This window comes from Theropithecus gelada, chromosome 14 (genome assembly GCF_003255815.1).
Source record: "Theropithecus gelada isolate Dixy chromosome 14, Tgel_1.0, whole genome shotgun sequence".
NCBI classification, from domain to species: domain Eukaryota; kingdom Metazoa; phylum Chordata; class Mammalia; order Primates; family Cercopithecidae; genus Theropithecus; species Theropithecus gelada.
Genome location: NC_037682.1, coordinates 117446443 through 117466097, shown reverse-complemented (window position 1 = coordinate 117466097; position 19655 = coordinate 117446443). Strand labels below are relative to the sequence as shown.

The window sequence follows — 19655 nt, the reverse complement described above, 5'->3', positions numbered from 1 at the left end:
TATTTTTGGTAGAGACGGGGTTTCACTATGTTGGCCAGGCTGGTCTCAAACTCCTGGCCTCAAATGATCCACCTGCCTTGGCCTCCCAAAGTGGTGGGATTACAGGTGTGAGCCACTGCGCCCAGTCTACTATTCCCTTTGATCTGAAGATGAACTGAGAGCTGAAAAGCACTGTTTAGATCTGAAATAAGAATCTGAAAACTCTTAAAAACAAACAAACAAAAAAAAAGCCAAGCCCAGCCAAGCATCAGTCTTAAAAAAAAGAAAAGTAAGCCGGGCATGGTGGCTGACCGCCTGTAATCTCAACACTTTGGGAGGCCGAGGCAGGTGGATCATGAGGTCAGGAGATCGAGACCATCCTGGCCAACATGGTAAAACTCCGTCTCTACTAAAAATACAAAAATTAGCTGGACGTGGTGGCATGTGCCTGTAGTCCCAGCTACTCAGGAGGCTGAGGCAGGAGAATTGCTTGAACCGGGCAGGCAGAGATGGCAGTGAGCCGAGATCACGCCACTGCACTCCAGCCTGGGCGACAGAGCAAGACTCCATCTCAAAAAAAAAAAAAAAAAAAAGGGGCCAGGGAAAAAAATAGAGGGTATTTAAAAAAAAAAAAAAAAAAAAGAGAGAGAGGAGAGAGAAAACAGAAAACAGGCTAGGGAGACTAAAAACATACTTTCATAAGGAAGTGAACGTGGTCAGTGGAAGACCAAGGAGGACTCTCAGAGAGCAACCAGAAAGCTGGGCAGCCGGGGCTCAGAGGAGGCAGATGGATACTTCATTCAGGATAAAGACAGCATCTTTCCCCCAGACTTGAAAGTAACAGATCACTTTCTGTTACTCTTTGCAGAAAGAGCAAAATGAAGCCCCCTTCCTCCAATGTGGAGCTAACCAATGCTGACATTAGGGGTTATGTGGAGAAAAGCAGTTTTTAAGAGGAACTCTCGGAGTAAGTCTGAGTATCCTGGGTTCATGCTCATATCAATTCTAAAAACGTCATTCATTAGTTTGCCCCTGCTTTTACACCATAAATCTTCATACATATAAGCCCCTCCTTTAAAACAAAATTCTTCCTTCAATGTCTTATTAAAATTAACTTAAAAAAAACTCAAGCCGCTTGAGTTTTTTTTAAGTTAATTTTAATAAGTACAGTAGTGCATGTTTTCTGCAGTAGAGGAAAGAAAGAAGCAGTCTATTTCTAGTGGCTGGGGGCAGGGAGGCACTGGGGACCAGCAGGAACCTAGAAGAGTCAGCAGAGGGTAGACACTTCCCAGCCCCACGGACAAGACTCCTGCGGAATCTGTAAAACTGCAGTGAAGTACTAAGTTCTGGCAACAGCTCTCAAACCTGCTCCTTAGCAAGAGAGCTAAAAAGAGAGTGTTTCTTACGCACTGTTAATGTGACTCTTAAGGCATATCAACAACAGGGAGAACTTGTCTCTACAAAAATAAAAAATTAGCCAGGTGTGGTGGCACATGCCTATGGTCCCAGCTACTTGGGAGGCTGAGGTGGGAGGATCGCTTGAACCCAGGAGGTCGAGGCTGCAGTGAGTCATGATCACACCCCCTCCAGTTTGGGTATCAGAGAAAGACCCTTTCTCCAAAAAAAAAAAAAGATAAGTAAGAGCTGAAGGATAAGCTTCCAAAAATAAACAATGAGGCCGGGCGCGGTGGCTCAAGCCTGTAATCCCAGCACTTTGGGAGGCCGAGACGGGCGGATCACAAGGTCAGGAGATCGAGACCATCCTGGCTAACACGAGGAAACCCCGTCTCTACTAAAAAATACAAAAAACTAGCTGGGCGAGGTGGCGGGCGCCTGTAGTCCCAGCTACTCGGGAGGCTGAGGCAGGAGAATGGCGGGAACCCGGGAGGCAGAGCTTGCAGTGAGCTGAGATCCGGCCACTGCACTCCAGCCTGGGCGACAGAGCGAGACTCCGTCTCAATAAAANAGTGAGTCATGATCACACCCCCTCCAGTTTGGGTATCAGAGAAAGACCCTTTCTCCAAAAAAAAAAAAAGATAAGTAAGAGCTGAAGGATAAGCTTCCAAAAAAAAACAATGAAAACAAGAAATTCATGCTTTTCCTTATGTGATATTACTGTGCTGCATTCCATGACACTAAGAATATAAAACATAACTTCCGTCCTTAAGTGTTTACCTCTTAATCTTTCTCCAAGGACCCTATTAAAATGACAACAGAGGAGTTTTTCTTTTTTCAAGGTATAAAACCAAGAATGTGAGGTGCAGGAGAGAAGCATTCAAGTTTTCAATGAATTTTTGGAGATGGAAAGCAAGTTTTAAATGCAGACCTGAAAATGTGGATTGGCATAAAGTCTGTTTAACTAATGCGCAAAGCGTCTTCCTCATCCCCTGCTAAGCCAGAGCACTATCTATTTTCATCTACTTTCTCCACCTCCATCCAGAGGTTTAGAGAAAAACGAACTGAAATCTGAAATCGGTCTGGAGTGAAATACATCAGCAGGAGCAATGAAGAACTGAAAACACAGATTATGTCAACAGATGCATACTAAAAGGTTATCCAAGCCCCCATCCTTGTCCTAGCAACCAATGCACTGTCAGTTAAAGAAACATTAGCAAACATACACATTTGTACAAACATATACACAAAACCCATGTATACCAGTCACCCTCCAGTGATGCCCACCACCCAACAAGACTCATGCTGGGAACTTAAAATAACAAAAACCAAAAATGAACAGTCAGAATCATTCAGCATTTGAAGAAATCCCACAATAAAATAAGTCATTTATTCCTTAAATTATTAAGCATCTATACATCGCCAGGCACTGTTTCAGAGGCTGGAATTATAGAGGCAAACAAAAAAAAAACAAAATCCCTGCCCTCATAGAATGTTTTAGTGGTGAGGGAGAGAAGTAAATAAATACGTGGGATGCTAGATGGTGGGAAATGCTTCTGGAGAGAAACAAAGCAGGGAAGTGAGATGAGGGTCTGAACTTCTCAATCCAGCGCTCTCTTCACTAAGGTGACATTTAAGCAAAGACTTGTGGATTCATCCAAAGTGAGGTGTGGGAGCAAGTCACTGGCTATCTGAGGGAAGACACATCCAGACAGAGGCACAGGTGCAAAGGCCCACATCACCTGGAGGAAATGAAGCCCATGCAGAGAGGAGGAAAACTAAAACACTACAATGGGCCCTCTGAGCCCATCATATCCACATAACAAGAATCGATATTACCAAAAGGTATCAAAAAAAAATTAAAGATTGAGCGAAGAATCACAAAAATTGTGTAAGAAAACATCCCGGAACTAGAGAACATGAATTTCCAGAACCAAATCTGTCTGTGAGAAGCCAGCACAACAGCTGAGTAAAGACCCACAGTCTGGTGTTAATACACATCACGAAACTGCAGAACACCAGAGACAGAGAATATCCTCAAAGCTTCCAGAAGGGGAGAAAACAAACAAAATAAGGTCACATAAGAAGGATTTGAATCGCCATGTCTCTAGAGCAATTACAGATGCCTTCAACACTCTGAGAGAACCTTATTTCCAATCTAGAATTATGTATCTGCCAAACTATCAAACAAGTGTGTGGGCCAAACAAAGTCATTCAAATACTTCTTAGAAATAACTGCAGTATGTGCTTTTAAAAAATAAAGACATAAGCCCAGAAAGAGGAAGACACGGTTCCTGCACAGAAAGGGCAGGTCCAGGAGGACCCCAGGGCAGCAGTTCTTGAGAGCAACAGTAAAGGCAGGAGGAGGACGAGGAGGAGGAGGAGGAGGAGGAGAAGGAGGAGGAGGAGGAGGAGAAGGAGGAGGAGGAGAAGGAGGAGAAAGAGGAGGAGGAGGAGGAGGAGGAGGAGGAGGAGGAGGAGGAGGCGGTGGCAGCGGCGGTGGCAGAGCTCCAATAAACAGGTGATATATTTGAGCTCACAGAAAATGTTACTGACAAGAATGTGACAAATACATTGGAGCATTTGAGAAAAAATTAACAGTAGATACATGAAACACACAGGTGAAGGCCAACCTACACACCAGGAGGAACACACTGTCACAGATCATCTAGCTCAACAGTGAACAGTATTTGACAGAGGTGTAAGTACATAAAAGCTACCTGTTTTAGCAAAAAATTACAATAGAACTGTATTAGGGGATAGAGGGCTGGAAAAACAGGAAAGTGGTGGGATGCAAGAGCTAAATACTAATCTATTGCTACAAGAAATCAACAGGCCAAACATGAGGGGAAAACCAAGAAAGAATAACAAACCAACTATTTAGCAACAAGAAGACACAGCAGACTCTCAAAAAGAGTCATTTTGTTCAACATCGTTTTTTCATAACATTGATGAGAAAATAAGTGATTCCTGGCTGAGGTCACCCATCTGTGTGGAGCTGGCACGTTCTCCCCACATCTGTGTGGGTTTTCTCCAGGTATTCCGCTTTCCTCCCACGTCTCGAAGATGTGCCTACTAGGTTAACTGGTGTGTCTACATGGTCCCTGTGTGTGTGTGTGTGTGTGTGTGTGTGTGTGTGTACATGCACACCCTATGGGATAGATGGCGTCCTGTCCAGGGCTGGCTCCTGCCTTGTGCCCTGAACTGCCGGTATAGGCTCCAGTCACCTGTGAGCCTGAGCTGGAAAACGCATGAATGAATACAAATTACCGGCAAATAAAAATCTGCAAAGTTTATGGTAATCATCCAAATGCACAACAATAACCAATGTGGCACAAAAGCTCTCAGTGGGCCTGCCCTATTGGTGATGGATTGTTTTGGAACTGAGCATGGTGGTAGGAAATGCTTCTGACAATTTTCACTTTGCACACATTTATTCCTCGATTTAACCCACCACCACTATGATTGCAGTAAGTCACTGACTCACCAAAAAGTGGGTGAAAATCTTCCTTGTTTCAGTGTTTCCTACTAGAAATGCTTTGGTTTTTATTTAGAAGTTGGGTATGTTTTTGTGACCAGAAAAACGCCATAGAAACCATATGGTAAAACTGGTTTTGTTATGTGGTGTTTCAAGAATACTGATGATGTTGATAACTTACTGTAAAGACAGAGGAAAAGAGGAAAACAACTGAGTGGTTGCCTCTAAAGAATGGAACTATGAGGTAGGGAGGGCAGAGAAACGGTTTTTGTTTTGTTGGGTTTTTTTTTTGGTGACGGCGTCTCGCTCTGTCGCCCAGGCTGGAGTGCAATGGTGCAACCTTGGCTCACTCCATCTCTCCAGTTCAAGCGATTCTCCTACCTCAGCCTCCCAAGTAGCTGGGATTACAGGCACACGCCACCACGCTCAGCTAATTTTAGTATTTTTAGTAGAGATTGGGATTCACCATGTTGGCCAGGCTGGTCTCGAACTCCTGACCTCAGGCAATCCACCAACCTCAGCCTCCCAAAGTGCTGGGATTACAGGTGCACCCAGCCTGAGAAACTGTTTTCTAAATATAAATCTTTTATTACTATTTGACTTTTAAACCATATTACACAAATTACTTTTTCTCTTTCTTTGAGACAGGTCTGTCTCTGTCATACTGCAATCACGGTTCACTGAAGCTGCAGCCTTGACTTCCTGGGCTTAAGTGATCCTCCCACCTTAGCCTCAAGGGTAGTTAGGACCACAGGTGCGTCACCATGCCCAGCTAATTTTGTGATTTTCTGTAGAGATGCGGTCTTGCTATGTTGCCCAGGCGATCTCAAACTCCTAGGCTCAAAAGATCCTCCCCGCTAGGCCTCCCAAAGTGCTGGGATTAAGGTGTGAGCCACACACCCCGCCCCCATTGAACAACTCTTTTTTTTTCTTTTTTTTTGAGTCGGAGTCTCACACTTTCACCCAGGCTGGAATGCAGTGGCACGACCTCGGCTCACTGCAACCTCTGCCTCTCGGGTTCACGCCATTCTCCTGCCTCAGCCTCCCAAGTAGCTAGGACTACAGGCGCCCACCACCATCCCCGTCTATTTGTATTTTTAGTAGAGACAGGGTTTCACCGTGTTAGCCAGGATGGTCTTGATCTCCTGACCTCGTGATCCGCCCACCTCGGCCTCCCAAAGTGCTGGGATTACAGGCGTGAGACACCGCGCCCGGCCGGAAATCTTAAAGTATATTCCAACACCACTCAATGAAGTAACCTCCAAATATAAACATTAGCTCAGTGGTGAAAAGTTAAATTCTGGGGACAAGAGCAGAATTCGGTTTCTTAGTATCAATACTAAATGTATTCAAGATAAATCTGAAATAAATCCCACTGATTCGGGCTGAAAGTACTTACGTATCAGTGGAAAATCTTCACAGACTAGAAACAGAGTTGCAAAGATCTTTTAAATGACAAAAAAACTGAAGCCCAAATTATTTGTTCAAGTTCGCAGTGGCTGAACTGGGACTAGTCCCACATCTCCTGGCTCCCAATGACTGCACTTTCCAGGGCACCTCCCGAGAGTTCCTGCTAATTGCGTCCTTTAATCTCTATAAAACCATAAAACAATGTCCAAGTACTTCCTGCTTTTCAAGGAAATGGAATCACTGGTTAATCTGCAACTAGCAAATCACAGTTTGAGGAGGCGTAACTTAAACTTCATGCCACTGATTAACCTTAAATTTATGATAAACACAAGTTCCTTTATTAGTCAGTCCTTCTTTATACTTCTGAAATACTAATGCAGCCTTTTTGTTCCGGAATAGACTAGGAAATATCTTTAAAAAGAAACTATCAAGTTCTTCATATGGTTATTTTGGGGGGCACATATTATGATATATCAAAATCAATGTAAATAAGTCATGTTTGAATAGAGCTGTACTCTCCAAGAATGAAGAAATCACTAATAGAAGTTTCTTCCTTGTTTTAAGAAAACAGTTTAGACAAGAGGAGTTCCCAACAAATGGACTGTGACATTGACGCAGAAATGGAAAAGTGAACGGCCTAACAAAGGACCAGCTGAATGAGGAAGAGGGAGGAGGCAATACAGAGATTATAAAAAACAAAAACAAAAACCAGAAACAAAAGAGTTTTTGGCAGTGGCAGTATCGCAGCCAATGAGGTTTATCTGAGGGGCAATTATTGCTCTTTGAAAATTGAGGAAGAAAAAAAAAAAAAAGACATGACATTTGCATAAATTATACTGAGAAAAACTCTAAATCACCAAGTGCCTAGACTCACTGGGAGAAACATTAAGGATGTCGTAACTGACGTACCCATACTGGCTAAAGCTGTACTGTCATACCAAACAAAAACTTTGAATTCTTTAAATTTCTCTACAAAGTTTCAACAAGACAAACCTAAAAGTTTCTTCTCCAGAAATAAAGAACAAATACTTTTATTCTTCATCACTAAGTGTGTGCTTTGAGTTAACCTGAAACCCTAGAGCATAAGCTCTGTGTCACTAGCAATGACATTTGAGTTGGTTCTTCGTTTTGTTTCCTGCCACAGAAGGCCAATTCTGCAAGAACAGGTGTAGTCTCTTGAATGCCATACAGTTAGGGTAGAAACAGGTTCTCCCATCCCGGCCACAAAACCATAAAAGTCCTGTACTCAAAACAAGTTTCTAATTAATGTAATGATATTAATTTAATTCCGGATGTCAAAATTTTAGGGTCCTTGGCAAAGGGAGCTTCAAGTATCCAGGTAATACGTGATGTTCATCTGTTTAGTGAAATTAGAACCTAGGTCTGGAGCATGGAAGGTAATAATTCTTTTAAGGTGGAATTTCTCAACTTTTACAGATCTCTGTCCTACTGGTAAATGTGCAGGGCGGTGGGGGGAACAGGAGAAATGGATGTTGTTTCTCAATCTCCCTTGGAATTCTTCGCATTTATATCTGAATCGGCATTTACACCTGCCTTATAACAGAAACGTACACAAGGCTTGCTTCTTTCCAGCTTTACAAATACATCTGCCTCTACGTTCATTCTTCAGGCCAGTGACAGAAATAAGTCAATTCAAAATGTTCAGACACACCTAGCATACATTTATGATGCACTTCAGCCATCTAACAGATATTGTGAGTTTACTATGTGCCAGGTCAGAGGATTTAAAAAAAAAAAAAAAAGTCTTCCAGGGACTCACAGACCAACAGCAGCTGCCAAGAGTACATCTTTACCTGCATAACTCATAATCAATTCAAACTCAAAGGACAGTTACAGTGTAGGGGAAAAGACCAGACCTCATCACTGACCACCTAGGTAGTAACTAGTTTTCCTACTATCAAACCCTTTCCTTTCCCATCTGTCCTGCATTCAACTGCCAGATTCACTTCCAGAATTTCACTTTCAAGGAGTCTCTCTGCCCTACTCAAGAAGCTTCAAAGACTCCCCACTACCTCTAGTTCCAACTCTTCAACTTGTCACCTCTAGTTCAAACTCTTCAACTTGAGTCTTCTATGAGTAGCTCCACCTGATCAACTTTGTTTCTTGTTGGTACGGCTCCCTTCTGCCAAACCCTTTAGGAGGTGTAGAACCCAAATCTAATTCAACTACCTATTCTCTAATAACTCCTCAGGCAGCCTTCATTCCAAGCAGTCTTAAAAAAATTGTTCCCCCTATCTTCACAGATCCATTAGTTTTCAGGACATTCTTTCTGAACTCAGCATAAGTTTTCCTCTTAACAAATGGCAGGAACATCCTAAGTTACTTTTTTAACACTACCATCCCAAGCAGATGTTTATCTTCCCAGCCACCCCTGAGTGAAATCAGAGGGAGTCACTTGCAGTTCGGGCAAGGGAATCTCAACATCGCATCTCGTGAGAGGGGGTTTAGTGCGGTTGCAAACTGTGGAGGAGAGGAAAAACAAAGGAAACAGGAAAAGTGAAGGTCTGTGCTCCGTACTTTCAGCTTTTTCTTTAGGAGTAGCGAAGGTAGGGAGGAGACTCCAAGCAATGAATTCTTGAGGAAGGACAGAAAAAACACTCACAGTGCTTCCTAAGTAGGAAGTAGGGGCTGGGGGCCCTGGATAAGGGAAGGGGCCGTCATCCTTACGAGAGGGGGACAGGTTACAACGTGAAACAAAGAGGATGGGAGTTGGAAGATGACGGGTGGAGAGGCTACAGAGATCCGGGCATCCAATCAAGAGGGTACCCGACGAGTCCCGCAGGGGACTGGCGGATCACCGGAGATTCGGTGGCTAAGAGGGACGGCGTAGGTGCCTAGGAGGGCTCTGGGGCGAGTGTTTATGGGACATCGCCTCTAAGGGGGCGCGGGGGCGGGGAGGAGTTTCTCACTGGGATCGTGTACCCAAAGGAGAAACGTTTTTCGGACCAGTGTTCTTCTTGAACGGAAATCCCGGGGACGCGGAAAACGTTAAAGCGTTGAGGCACCGGCATTTCCCAGCCCCAGCCCTGCTTCCCTACACACTCACCGAGTCTCCTCCAAACGCCACTGCTCCAGCTGCAGCTACCGGCCGGCGCAGCCGCACTGAGCGCGCACCTAACCCCCGTGACTCGTCCAGGCCCCACCCCGCACCACGTGACCTGCAGGGTCCACCCACTCCCGCCTCACTCTTGCCGCCCTTCTCCACGTGGTCTTGGCTCGCCCCTCCCTTCCTGGCAAGATGGCGGCGCCCAGGTGGAGGGCGTCGGTTCTCTGGATCTGGGGAAACGGCCAGGGTTTGGGGAGTCTCTTCAGTCTCGTCTCAAAGCCATTTTGTTCTGCTGCCGCTGCCTCTACGTCCGTAAATGCCCAGAGATTAGCGGAGAGGCTCCGAGCCCAGAAACAGGAACAAGACACAAACAAGAAGCCGGTGAGTCCGAAGGGACCACAACTCCCAAGAGACAGTGCGCTCATTGGTTTCCCGGACCCGGAGTAGGTAGGAGGGTCCTCTGACTGCAAGCGTGTGAGTCAATAGCCCAGACGCAAGGTGGGAGAATGGGGAGAAGGTGGAGGGGAGGGGTCAGTAAGGGTACGGTGTTTTCCCGTGAGCTGGGTCTTTGGCTACTGTCAGGCTCGGTCCTACCCACTGCGTGGGTACGCAGGTTAGACAAACTGGTACCCCTGGTACCCCTGCTCTCAGATTACTCGAGGAAAGCGCGGGTCTGATGCAAAGATAGTCATTCTCCACTCAGATTCTCACCCAGAGCTTTGTGTAAGGTCTTCTCCACCGCTTCCGCACCAGGCATTCCCCACAGCTCCTTCTTTCTCCCTAGGTGTCCACAAACCCTGTTCAGCGGAGAGTGGAAGAAATAGTGCGGTTCACACGGCAGCTGCAGCGAGTCCACCCCAACGTGCTTGCTAAGGCACTGACCCGAGGAATTCTCCACCAGGACAATAACCTTGTGGTCATCAATAAGCCCTACGGTCTCCCTGTGCATGGTAAGGACCACGCGGGAATGGGAGAGGGATCTGTGGCTGCTTTCTGCTACAACCGAGGAAAACTGAGACGTTACTTGTGGTGCACTCTAAAGCCTTGGGTTCAAATTAATTAAACCTTTGTAGACTACCGTCCAATATAAGGAACCACCGAGGACACAGAAGTAAATAAATAAGACAGTCCTCCCCTTCTAAACATCTGACAGTAAGCAGCAATTCGTGGAATACGCTGTGTGCAGACCACAGGGATCACTGTACAGATATACAAAGGCTGTGTGGTTCTAGACTAAAGGTTATCTTCCATCAAAACTGGGAATGAGAAAATGATACATAAGAAAAAAGGGTGTGTGTGTGTGTATGTGGGAGTATATGTAACATACAACCCCAGAGTAACTGGAATTTAGTGGACGCTCAAATGTTTTTCAACAAATGTTGCATGTAGTTGTCAGGGACAGGTGAGGTGAATCAGGAAAGATTGATTTAAAAAATGCATTTGCGAAAGAATTTTGCAGAGGGAAAAGGCCCGTTTTAGCTAGAAGAAGGTATTGCTTTTCGGGGAGATATGGAGATAGTCGTTCATAAAGACAAGGAACTAAATCAGACATTGCCAAGTGTTTGTATAATTTTTTTCTCTCTTTATTTTCACAACAGTTTTTTTGCCTCCCCATTCCCCAATGAAGTTGTTTTCCAGATATTTACATTTTATAATGAGAAAGCAAAGTTGGAAAGAGAAGTAATGTGTCCAAGGTCAAAAAAATGGCTAGTAAGAAGAGGAGACTAGAACCCCAGGAATGTCTAACCCCGAAGCCTATCCTCCTAATCACTCATATTTAATGCTTCTCCAAGGCCTCATGGTTTTGCAAAGTATGTCTGAGAGGAAAGCCACATGCTCTAGAATGGTGCTTCTCAAACTTTATTATGCTTCTGAATCATTTGGACAGCTTGTAAAATGCAGATTCTGACTGAGTAGTCTAGGTTGGGAGCCTGAGATTCATTTCTAATAAGCTCCCTAGACATGCCATTGTTGCTAGTCTCTGGACCACACTTCAGTAGTAATGCTCTAGAAAATATTGACAGTTTATCCATTAAGGGCTTTTCTCCCAAGAAGAGTTTTTTGGTGAGATCGTTTCCTGGCCACTCAAATCTTTGGCTTTTTCCTTCTTAGGTGGCCCTGGGGTCCAGCTCTGCATCAGTGATGTACTACCTATCCTGGCAAAGATGCTTCATGGCCACAAGGCAGAGCCCTTGCATCTGTGCCACCGGCTGGACAAGGAAACCACAGGCGTAATGGTGTTGGCCTGGGACAAGGACATGGCACATCAAGTCCAAGAGTTGTTTAGAACCCGTCAGGTGGTGAAGAAGTACTGGTATGAGGCCTGCTGATGGCAGTAGAGGTGGTATAAGTGGAGGCATTTCTTTCACCTATTTATCCATTAAAAGCAGAAACTCCAATTAATAGAAGGCACTGCACTAGGACCTGCAAGATTATAAAAAGTATGTGAAACAGCTTTGGTGCTTAGAATATTAAGTCTGATAGAACAGTGGTTCTTAATTCTGGTATACATCAAAATTATCAAAAATTAATTATACAAGCATAGGCTGTCCATAGTGGCTCATGCCTATAATCACAGCACTTTGAGAGGCAGAGGTGGGAGGATCACTTTAGGCCAAGAGTTGGAGAACAGCCTGGGCAACATAGCGACACCTTTTCTCTATAAAAAGTAAAAAGGGGCCGGGCGCGGTGGCTCAAGCCTGTAATCCCAGCGCTTTGGGAGGCTGAGACGGGCAGATCACGAGGTCAGGAGATCGAGACCATCCTGGCCAACACGGTGAAACCCCCTCTCTACTAAAAAATACAAAAAAACTAGCCGGGCGAGGTGGCGGGCGCCTGTAGTCCCAGCTACTCGGGAGGCTGAGGCAGGAGAATGGCGTGAACCCGGGAGGCGGAGCTTGCAGTGAGCTGAGATCCGGCCACAGCACTCCAGCCTGGGCGACAGAGCGAGACTCCGTCTCCAAAAAAAAAAAAAAAAAAAAAGTAAAAAGGTAGCCCGGTATAGTGGCACATAGCTGTAGTCCCAGCCACTTGGGAGGCCAAGGTGGGAGGATCACTTGAGCCTAGGAGTTTGAGGTTACAGTGAGCTATGATCACACCACTGCACTCCATCCTGGGTGACAGAGTGAGACCCTGTCTCTAAAGAAAAAAAAATTAATTAATTATACGAGTAATATATGATTTTATTCCTGTGATAAAAATAGTCAAACAACAAAGATAATGTGAAAAACTCCTGGAGAATCCACCCACTCTGCCATTCTAGTCTTTTCCCTTGAGGTAACAACCCATGTAATCAGTTTGGCTTTTATTCCTCTAGTTCTTACTCAATGCATTTACATACATGTCTAGTGTATATAGTATGTGTGTGTGTAGATACGTATGTACATATATATATCTATAGCACATTGTACAATTTACATTATACTTTTTCCCCTGCCCAACTCTATGTCTTGGGGATCATTCTGTGTTAGCACATAGAGGTTTACTTCAATGTTTTTCAGAGAAAAAAGATACATGAACAAAAAAGAAACCCTCTGTTCCCCATCTGTGCAGTGCCCTTCCCCGGGGCAATCGCTGTGACTGGTATCTTGTGTAAACTTCCAGAGTTATCGAGCATATGTAAGCATATTACTGTATGGTACTGTGTTTTACACTCAGTTTTGTATCCTGCGGTTTTCCCTTGGATCATATATCTTAGAGCATTTTGTGTTGTACAGTTAGAGCTGTCTCCTTTTTAATTGCTCTGTGAAATACCACTGATGAATATTTAGGTAATTTCTCATTTTTTAGAGCCTATTGCAAAGAATATGTGAATGTATTTTTAGGGTAAATTTCTAAAAATTGAATCGCTGGGCTGAATGGTGTGTATATTTAAATTTTAATAGTACTCACATTGCTCTCCACCAAGGTTTTATCAGTTTACATTCCCACCAGCAGTGGTGAGTACCCATCTCCCCTTATCAGCCAAAGCATTTTTAAAGGGTTTGCCACTGTGATAAGTTTAAAAAAAAAAAAAAAAAAAAGACATTTTCTATTTCCTTGTATAACAGTGATGTTGGCTATCAATTTAAGTGTTTTTTACATGTTTATTGGCTATTTGAGTTTCCCTTTTTGGAAACAGACTGTTTATTTCTTTTACCTATTTTTCTATTGGGTCGTTTATTATTTTTATTTATTTATGTATTTTAAGACCATGCCTGGCCTTTTTTTTTTTTCTTTGAGATGGAGTCTTGCTCTGTTGCCCAGGCTGGAGGGCAGTGGCACAATCTCGGCTCACTGCAACCTCCTCCCTAGTTCAAGCAGTTCTCATGTTTCAGCCTCCCAGGTAGCTGGAATTACAGGCGCACGCCACCATGCCCAGCTAATTTTTGTATTTTTAGTAGAGATGGGATTTCAGCATGTTGACCAGGCTAGTCTTGAACCCCTGACCTAAAGTGATCCGCCCACCAAAGTGCTGGGATTACAGCACTTACAGCTCACAGGTGTGAGCCAATGTGTCTGGCCCAGGCTGCTTATTATTTTCTATTTGATTTGTAAGTATTCATTTTATATTTTGAATGTTAGTCCTTTTTAGATTACAGATTTTGCAGATACTTTGTGATCTGAGAAGCCCTTTAAAATTCTGTGTAATTGAGACTTACCCACGAGGTTCTCATTCATAAGTCTGATGGTTGTGGGGATTGGCATCTGTATTTTTAAATTTGATATGCAATCAAATTTAAGAACAACTATAATAAAATTATAGAGAATGGAGGAATTTAGGACAGTAGCTAAGACCTCAAAAAGATCTGTGTTCAACTCTCAACTGTGTCATTTACCAGCTGTGGGGCCTTGGGCAAGTTATTAAACTTCCATAAGCTTTGTTTTTTTCATATGACAAATGGAAATAATAGGATTTATGAGATGGTTAAATAAGACTGAGTCATGTGAAATATTTAACAGTACCTAGTTCATAGGAAAAGTTAAAAAATAAAAAATAGAGACTTATTTTATCTATTCAAGCTATCAAAATGTTAAGACTATAAAATACATGTTATGTTATTTGTGAAAAATGTCCATTAAGGTTCAAAATTGGTAACCATTCTCGGTATCGGGTTCATGGAGGAATTGAAATCAATCAATTGGGTCTTGCTGATTGAGCATTCTTGAGTTGTAGTGTCGTATCATTAGGAAGGGCAATCTTGTCACAGAAGATCTATAAAATCCATAAAATACGATAAAATGTACCAGATAGTAGCTCAAACTGAAATGGAGTGTCTACGTTGTGAAACAGTGTGTCTGAGTGGGATTTTGACCCCTTGGTTAGTGATTATACAACAGACCACCAGGTACCCAGAGAGAATCTCCCATCATTGACCTGAAAGAGGCATAAATATATAGACAGATTAAACAGTCTCCTACCTGTCTGTGAGGTCATGAGAGGGAGAGCACCAACAGAAGTGATTTGGAATGAGTTATTGAGTTGTGGTTGTGGTTCCTAGGACTTCTTTTTTTTTTTTTTTTTTTTTTTTTTGAGACGGAGTCTTGCTCTGTCGCCGGGCTGGAGTGAAGTGGCATGATTTCGGCTCACTGCAACCTCCACCTCCTGGATTCAAGCGATTCTTGTGTCTCAGCCTCCCAAGTAGCTGGGGTTACAGGTGCATGCCACCATGTCTGGCTGATTTTGTGTGTGTGTGTGTGTGTGTGTGTGTTTAGTAGAGATTGGGTTTCACCATGTTGGCCAGGCTGGTCTTGAACTCCTGACCTCAAGTGATCCACTCGCCTCGGCCTCCCAAAGTATTGGGATTACACGTGTGAGGCACTGCACCTGCCCCTGTGACTTCTTTGGGTACAGTTCCCTCCTGTTTTACCTATGTGGCAAATGAGCCAGGAACAGTTCTCTGAATTTTTTCTTAGGTTCATTCATCCAATTATTTATTCATTTGTTCATTTAGCATGCAGTCAGAATCTACAATCTTTTATTATTTGAAAAAGAAAAACAATACAAAATTATATTATCATAATTTTAACTGTACTTATCCATTTTTAAAGGCTGGGAAGACCATGTTATTAATATAATTTTTTTCTTTTTTTACCCCAAATATTCTACAATTAGCATGTATGACTTTAAGAGTAAAAAAGATAAGCTTGTGAAATCTATCAGCTCTCAGGCTAAGCATTACACCAAGAGAATCTTGCATGACCCTTCAATCATAAGAGATCACGTGTTAGTGCAGAAGGTCCAGCGTGAAATCCTCTAAGTGGCCAAATCTAGGAGGTCTTCTCTGGCTTGGTTGGCTAAAGCAGTGATCTGTGTCACCCCCAGGGCCATCACTGTGCGTGTCCCCATGCCCTCAGCAGGAGTCGTGGACATCCCCATTGTGGAGAAGGAAGCGCAAGGCCAGCAGCAGCACCACAAGGTGGGCAGGCAGCCTCCCTGAGGCAGGGGTTGCTGCTCTTCCTTGAGAATCATATCTTGATTTCTTTGGCTTCAGATGACATTGTCCCCGAGCTACCGCATGGACAATGGGAAAATGGTGAAAGTGCGGCATAGCCGGAATGCACAAGTTGCTGTAACTCGGTACCAGGTGCTCAGCAGTACTGTCTCCTCCGCCCTTGTGGAGCTCCAGCCCATCACAGGTGAGAGTGTCACTCTTCCGCAGTGGGATCACACGACCCTGTGCCACCAGGTTTTGTCCGGGGCCTCGTTCCGAGCAGCTGGTGCTATGGCTGACTTGTGTGAGAATGTGCTTCTGGTGCTGATCTGAGGCTACGGGGACTCCCATAGGGATGGTTGTGACTAGCAAAAGAATACAAACAGTTTGAATGCCTCTATTAAAACTGTGCAGAGTGGTTCCTCAAAATGATTAAACATAGAATTATCGTAAGATCCAGCAGTTCCACTTCTGGGTATATACCCAAAATCATCAAATATTTGCGCACATATTCATAGCAGTGTTATTTACAATAATAAAAGGTGAAGATAATCCCAGTGACCATTGGGGGATGAGTGGAGAAACAAAATGTAGCATATACAGAAAATAGGATGTTATTTTCAGCTTTCAAAGAATTGAAGGGACATTCTGACACTTGCTACAACATGGATGCACCTTGAAAACATTATGCTAAGTGAAATAAGCCGGGCAGAAAAGAGCCAATACTGTATGATTCCACTCATGTGAGGTACCTAGAAGAGTCAGATGTATAGGGACAGAAAGTAGATGGTGGTTGCCAAAATCTTAGGTTAGGGTAAAGGAGGGGAGATGAATGGGGAATTGTTGTTTAATGGGTCCAGAGTTTCAGTTTGGGAAGATGAGAAAGTTCTAGAGATTGTGGTGGTGACAGTCGCAAAAACAGTGTGAATACACCTAATGCCACTGACTTGGCATTTAGTATAATGCCAGTGGTTAAACCAGGAAATTTTATGTATATTTTACTACAATTCAAATAATGTGCAAATCAATACTACTTACCATTATGTAGTAAAATTACTGAAAAGTTAGGGTAATGGTAGACGGCAAGTTCATAATGTTGGTTATCTATGGTGGAAAGAGGGAATTGTGGTGGACAGGGGTACTTAGGGTATTTACAATGTTTACTTCCTAAGCTAGCTGGTGCTACATAGCTTATAGTTTGCTGTATTATTCTTTATACTTTATTATAGTTGGGACCTGGCCAGTTTACTGCACTTTGATTTAATATGATTTGAAGCAGATGCCAATACTGGTATTGTTTCTGTAGCTCCTCACAAGTTTTCTTTCTTTCTCTCTCTTTTAAGGAATAAAACATCAGCTTCGAGTTCACTTGTCTTTTGGATTGGATTGTCCAATACTTGGTGATCACAAGTACTCAGACTGGAACAGGTTGGCCCCCCAGGTAATACTAATTTGACCCAATATGCAACAGATACGGGAGAGAACTTAGGCATTCCTTTTCTTAAATCTCTGAAATGAGTTACAGCAAAGCCTATTCATTGTCTTCAGACATGGTACCAAGCTCGTTATCTTGCTTTTAGAGAAATTTAGAAGCAGTCAGTTACTGTCCTTGTGGAACTGCAGGATCTGTTAGTGAAAAGCTTACTGTTACATTTGTTTAGTCTGATTTTGTTGAGAGACTGTGGACAAGGGGAGGGGTGTTTCTGAAGACTGGGAGCAGGTTTTCATGCTACTGCTAAAGAACCGCGGGGAAAGCCTTTTCATCCTTATACCACAGCCCATTTTCTTGGTAGGCCAAAAAGCACTGGCCAAAAAGAATGTCTTTGGTGTGGTCATTTTTCCCTCACCTGGGTTCTGAGCCCTGCGTAGACATGCCCCTGAAGCAGGCTCTCCATGACTGTGTCTTCCAGGGGGTTAGTGTTGCTTCCCTGTAAGTGGAAGTCCCCTGACTTTGCATGTTCTTCAAGGGTGGACTGTTGGCCTTGCTCTCAAGGGTCGTCCTTTCTTTGTATAGAAGCTGTCCGTGGGCACCCTGAAGAAGCTGGGGCTGGAACAGTCTAAGGCCCGCTACATCCCCCTTCACCTGCATGCCCAGCAGCTGATCCTCCCTGCCCTGGGGTCCAGGAAGGAGGATCTCAACTTGGTCTGCAAACTTCCTCGCTTCTTTGTATGTTCCCTGCGCCGCCTGGGTTTAGAAATGCCAAATCAGGATCAAAATGAGAACAATGAAGCCGAACATCTGGGAGCACAGTGAAGACCGTGGGAGCATCCTGGTACCTGGGAGCGCAGGTTGGCCTCTGAACTGTTCTTTGTTTACAGGACTCTGCTAACTTCTCACTTGGAACAGACTCTATAAGACCCAGGTGGGATAAGGTGAAGCAACTCAGCTGCTCCAGGGCTTTTAATGGAGAACAAAGTCTGTTTACTGATGGTTTGGCTGCACTGTGGAAAAGCCTGCTGGAAGTCTCCCTGCTGTGGGCTCTCATTGCCAATGTGGAACAGAGCCCAGGGCCAGGCAGACTGGGGCAGTGACTAGAAAAGGAAAACTAAAGGACAGAATCCAGGATCAGGAACTGTTTTTATCCAGCAGTGAAGCTCTTGAGCTCTTAGGAAGGTTCCCGTGGTTGGAAAGAACATAATGGTTAACAAATATCACGGCATCCAGGGATTGTCCAGCTATAGTGTGGGTGGCCCCCTGCACTCTGATTATGGAACCTGTGCAAGGGTATTGAGTGTGAGGCTGAGGTGGGACATTTGCTGAGCAAGGAGAACAGATGTGAATGGCAGGCAGGTAACATGCATACACGAAGCTGGCTGGATGTAAGGCAGTAGCGGGGAGCGGCATGCTGTCTAACAGTTGTTAGCTCCAGCTGGTTGTTGCCATGTGGGAATGGATTTTCTCATTTATTTCTTCAGAGAAGCTGGAAACCTAGATATTTGTGTGAAACCTCCCAGTGTATTGCCAACTAAATCGAATTTTTAAAGACGCTTAGGCAGCTAAGCAAATAATACTTGCAGGTTGAATTTGCTCTACAGGCTAGCAGTTTGCAGTCTATGTTTAATGAATGGTATAGAAGTTTGGGGAAAGGTGCCATCTTGAAAATTCTGGATCAGTGGTTGGCATTTTAGCTGCGTGTAGTATGTGTCCTTTCTAGACTTGGAGATGGCTTTGGTTGGTCCGTGAATGTGTAGTTAGGAGAGTGCTGCCATTAAAAAAAAAATCTCTATTGTGGAAGCATATCTTCTGTTCTTGGGTCTCAGGAAGGGGAGGGCTCTACTGAACATCACTAGGGATAGATGGAAATGACCTTGGCCTCCCTGCTCAGTTGGTCCATCCAGCTGCCACCTTGTTTCTTGCAAACGAATACACCTCACACTACTTTTTCTTTCTGACAAAGAAAGTTGGAGTGACAGCACAGTTAGGGAGGTACACCCCGGGACAGTCTTTATGTGTTCCCTGTGTACAGATGATGCCACTTTCTAGCCCCTTCCCTGACTCCATGGTACCCATTACTGTGCATAATAAATTTAACTTTGAAAGCACAGACAAGATAACTATATTTGTTTATATAAGACCTAAATATTTTTGCTGTTGTTTCTATTTCTAGTAAACCATGCTAGTCAAGAAAAAGGAACAAGAATGTGACACTTAGGAAATACTGATAATTGACATTAATTCAGGGAAACAGATGAACAGGAATACCCACAAGAATGGAGAACAGGCTGGGCACGGTGACTCACGCCTATAATCCCAGCACTCTGAGAGGCCAAAGAGGCCGAGGTGGGCAGATCACTTCAGCCCAGGAGTTCAAGACCAGCCTGGGCAACATGGTGAAACCCTGTTACTGCAAAAAACACAAAAATTAGCTGGGTGTGTTGGCACATGCACACCTGTGGTCCCAGCTACTCAGGA

The 19655-nt window shown here is 43.9% G+C and overlaps 2 protein-coding genes across 7 annotated transcripts in view; one reads left to right on the top strand and one right to left on the bottom strand.

The window, feature by feature from the left end:
- The window catches only part of FAM118B (family with sequence similarity 118 member B), a 51708-nt gene extending 41962 nt beyond the window's left edge, over positions 1 to 9746 (bottom strand). For 2 of the 4 annotated variants that reach the window (XM_025356683.1, XM_025356685.1), the window contains exon 1: positions 9330 to 9530. The gene's annotated coding sequence lies outside the window, so the exon portion shown is untranslated. Of the gene's footprint in view, positions 1 to 9329 lie in introns of all 4 variants that reach the window. The other 2 variants (XM_025356682.1, XM_025356684.1) reach the window with 2 other exon arrangements.
- On the top strand, positions 9482 to 19289 carry RPUSD4 (RNA pseudouridylate synthase domain containing 4). 3 transcript variants are annotated; one of them, XM_025356680.1, is made up of 7 exons: positions 9482 to 9710; positions 10114 to 10279; positions 11442 to 11643; positions 15634 to 15707; positions 15876 to 15947; positions 17086 to 17183; positions 17757 to 19289. In XM_025356680.1, exons 1-7 carry the CDS (start codon positions 9522 to 9524, stop codon positions 17994 to 17996), a joined length of 1041 nt encoding a protein of 346 aa, XP_025212465.1. In that variant the 5' UTR covers positions 9482 to 9521; the 3' UTR covers positions 17997 to 19289. The 3 variants fall into 3 exon arrangements, with proteins under 3 accessions (XP_025212465.1, XP_025212463.1, XP_025212464.1); XM_025356678.1 differs by having other exon boundaries at positions 15634 to 15727; positions 15803 to 15947; XM_025356679.1 differs by having other exon boundaries at positions 15634 to 15727; positions 15803 to 15947; positions 17760 to 19287.
- The last annotated feature ends 366 nt before the right edge of the window (positions 19290 to 19655 follow it).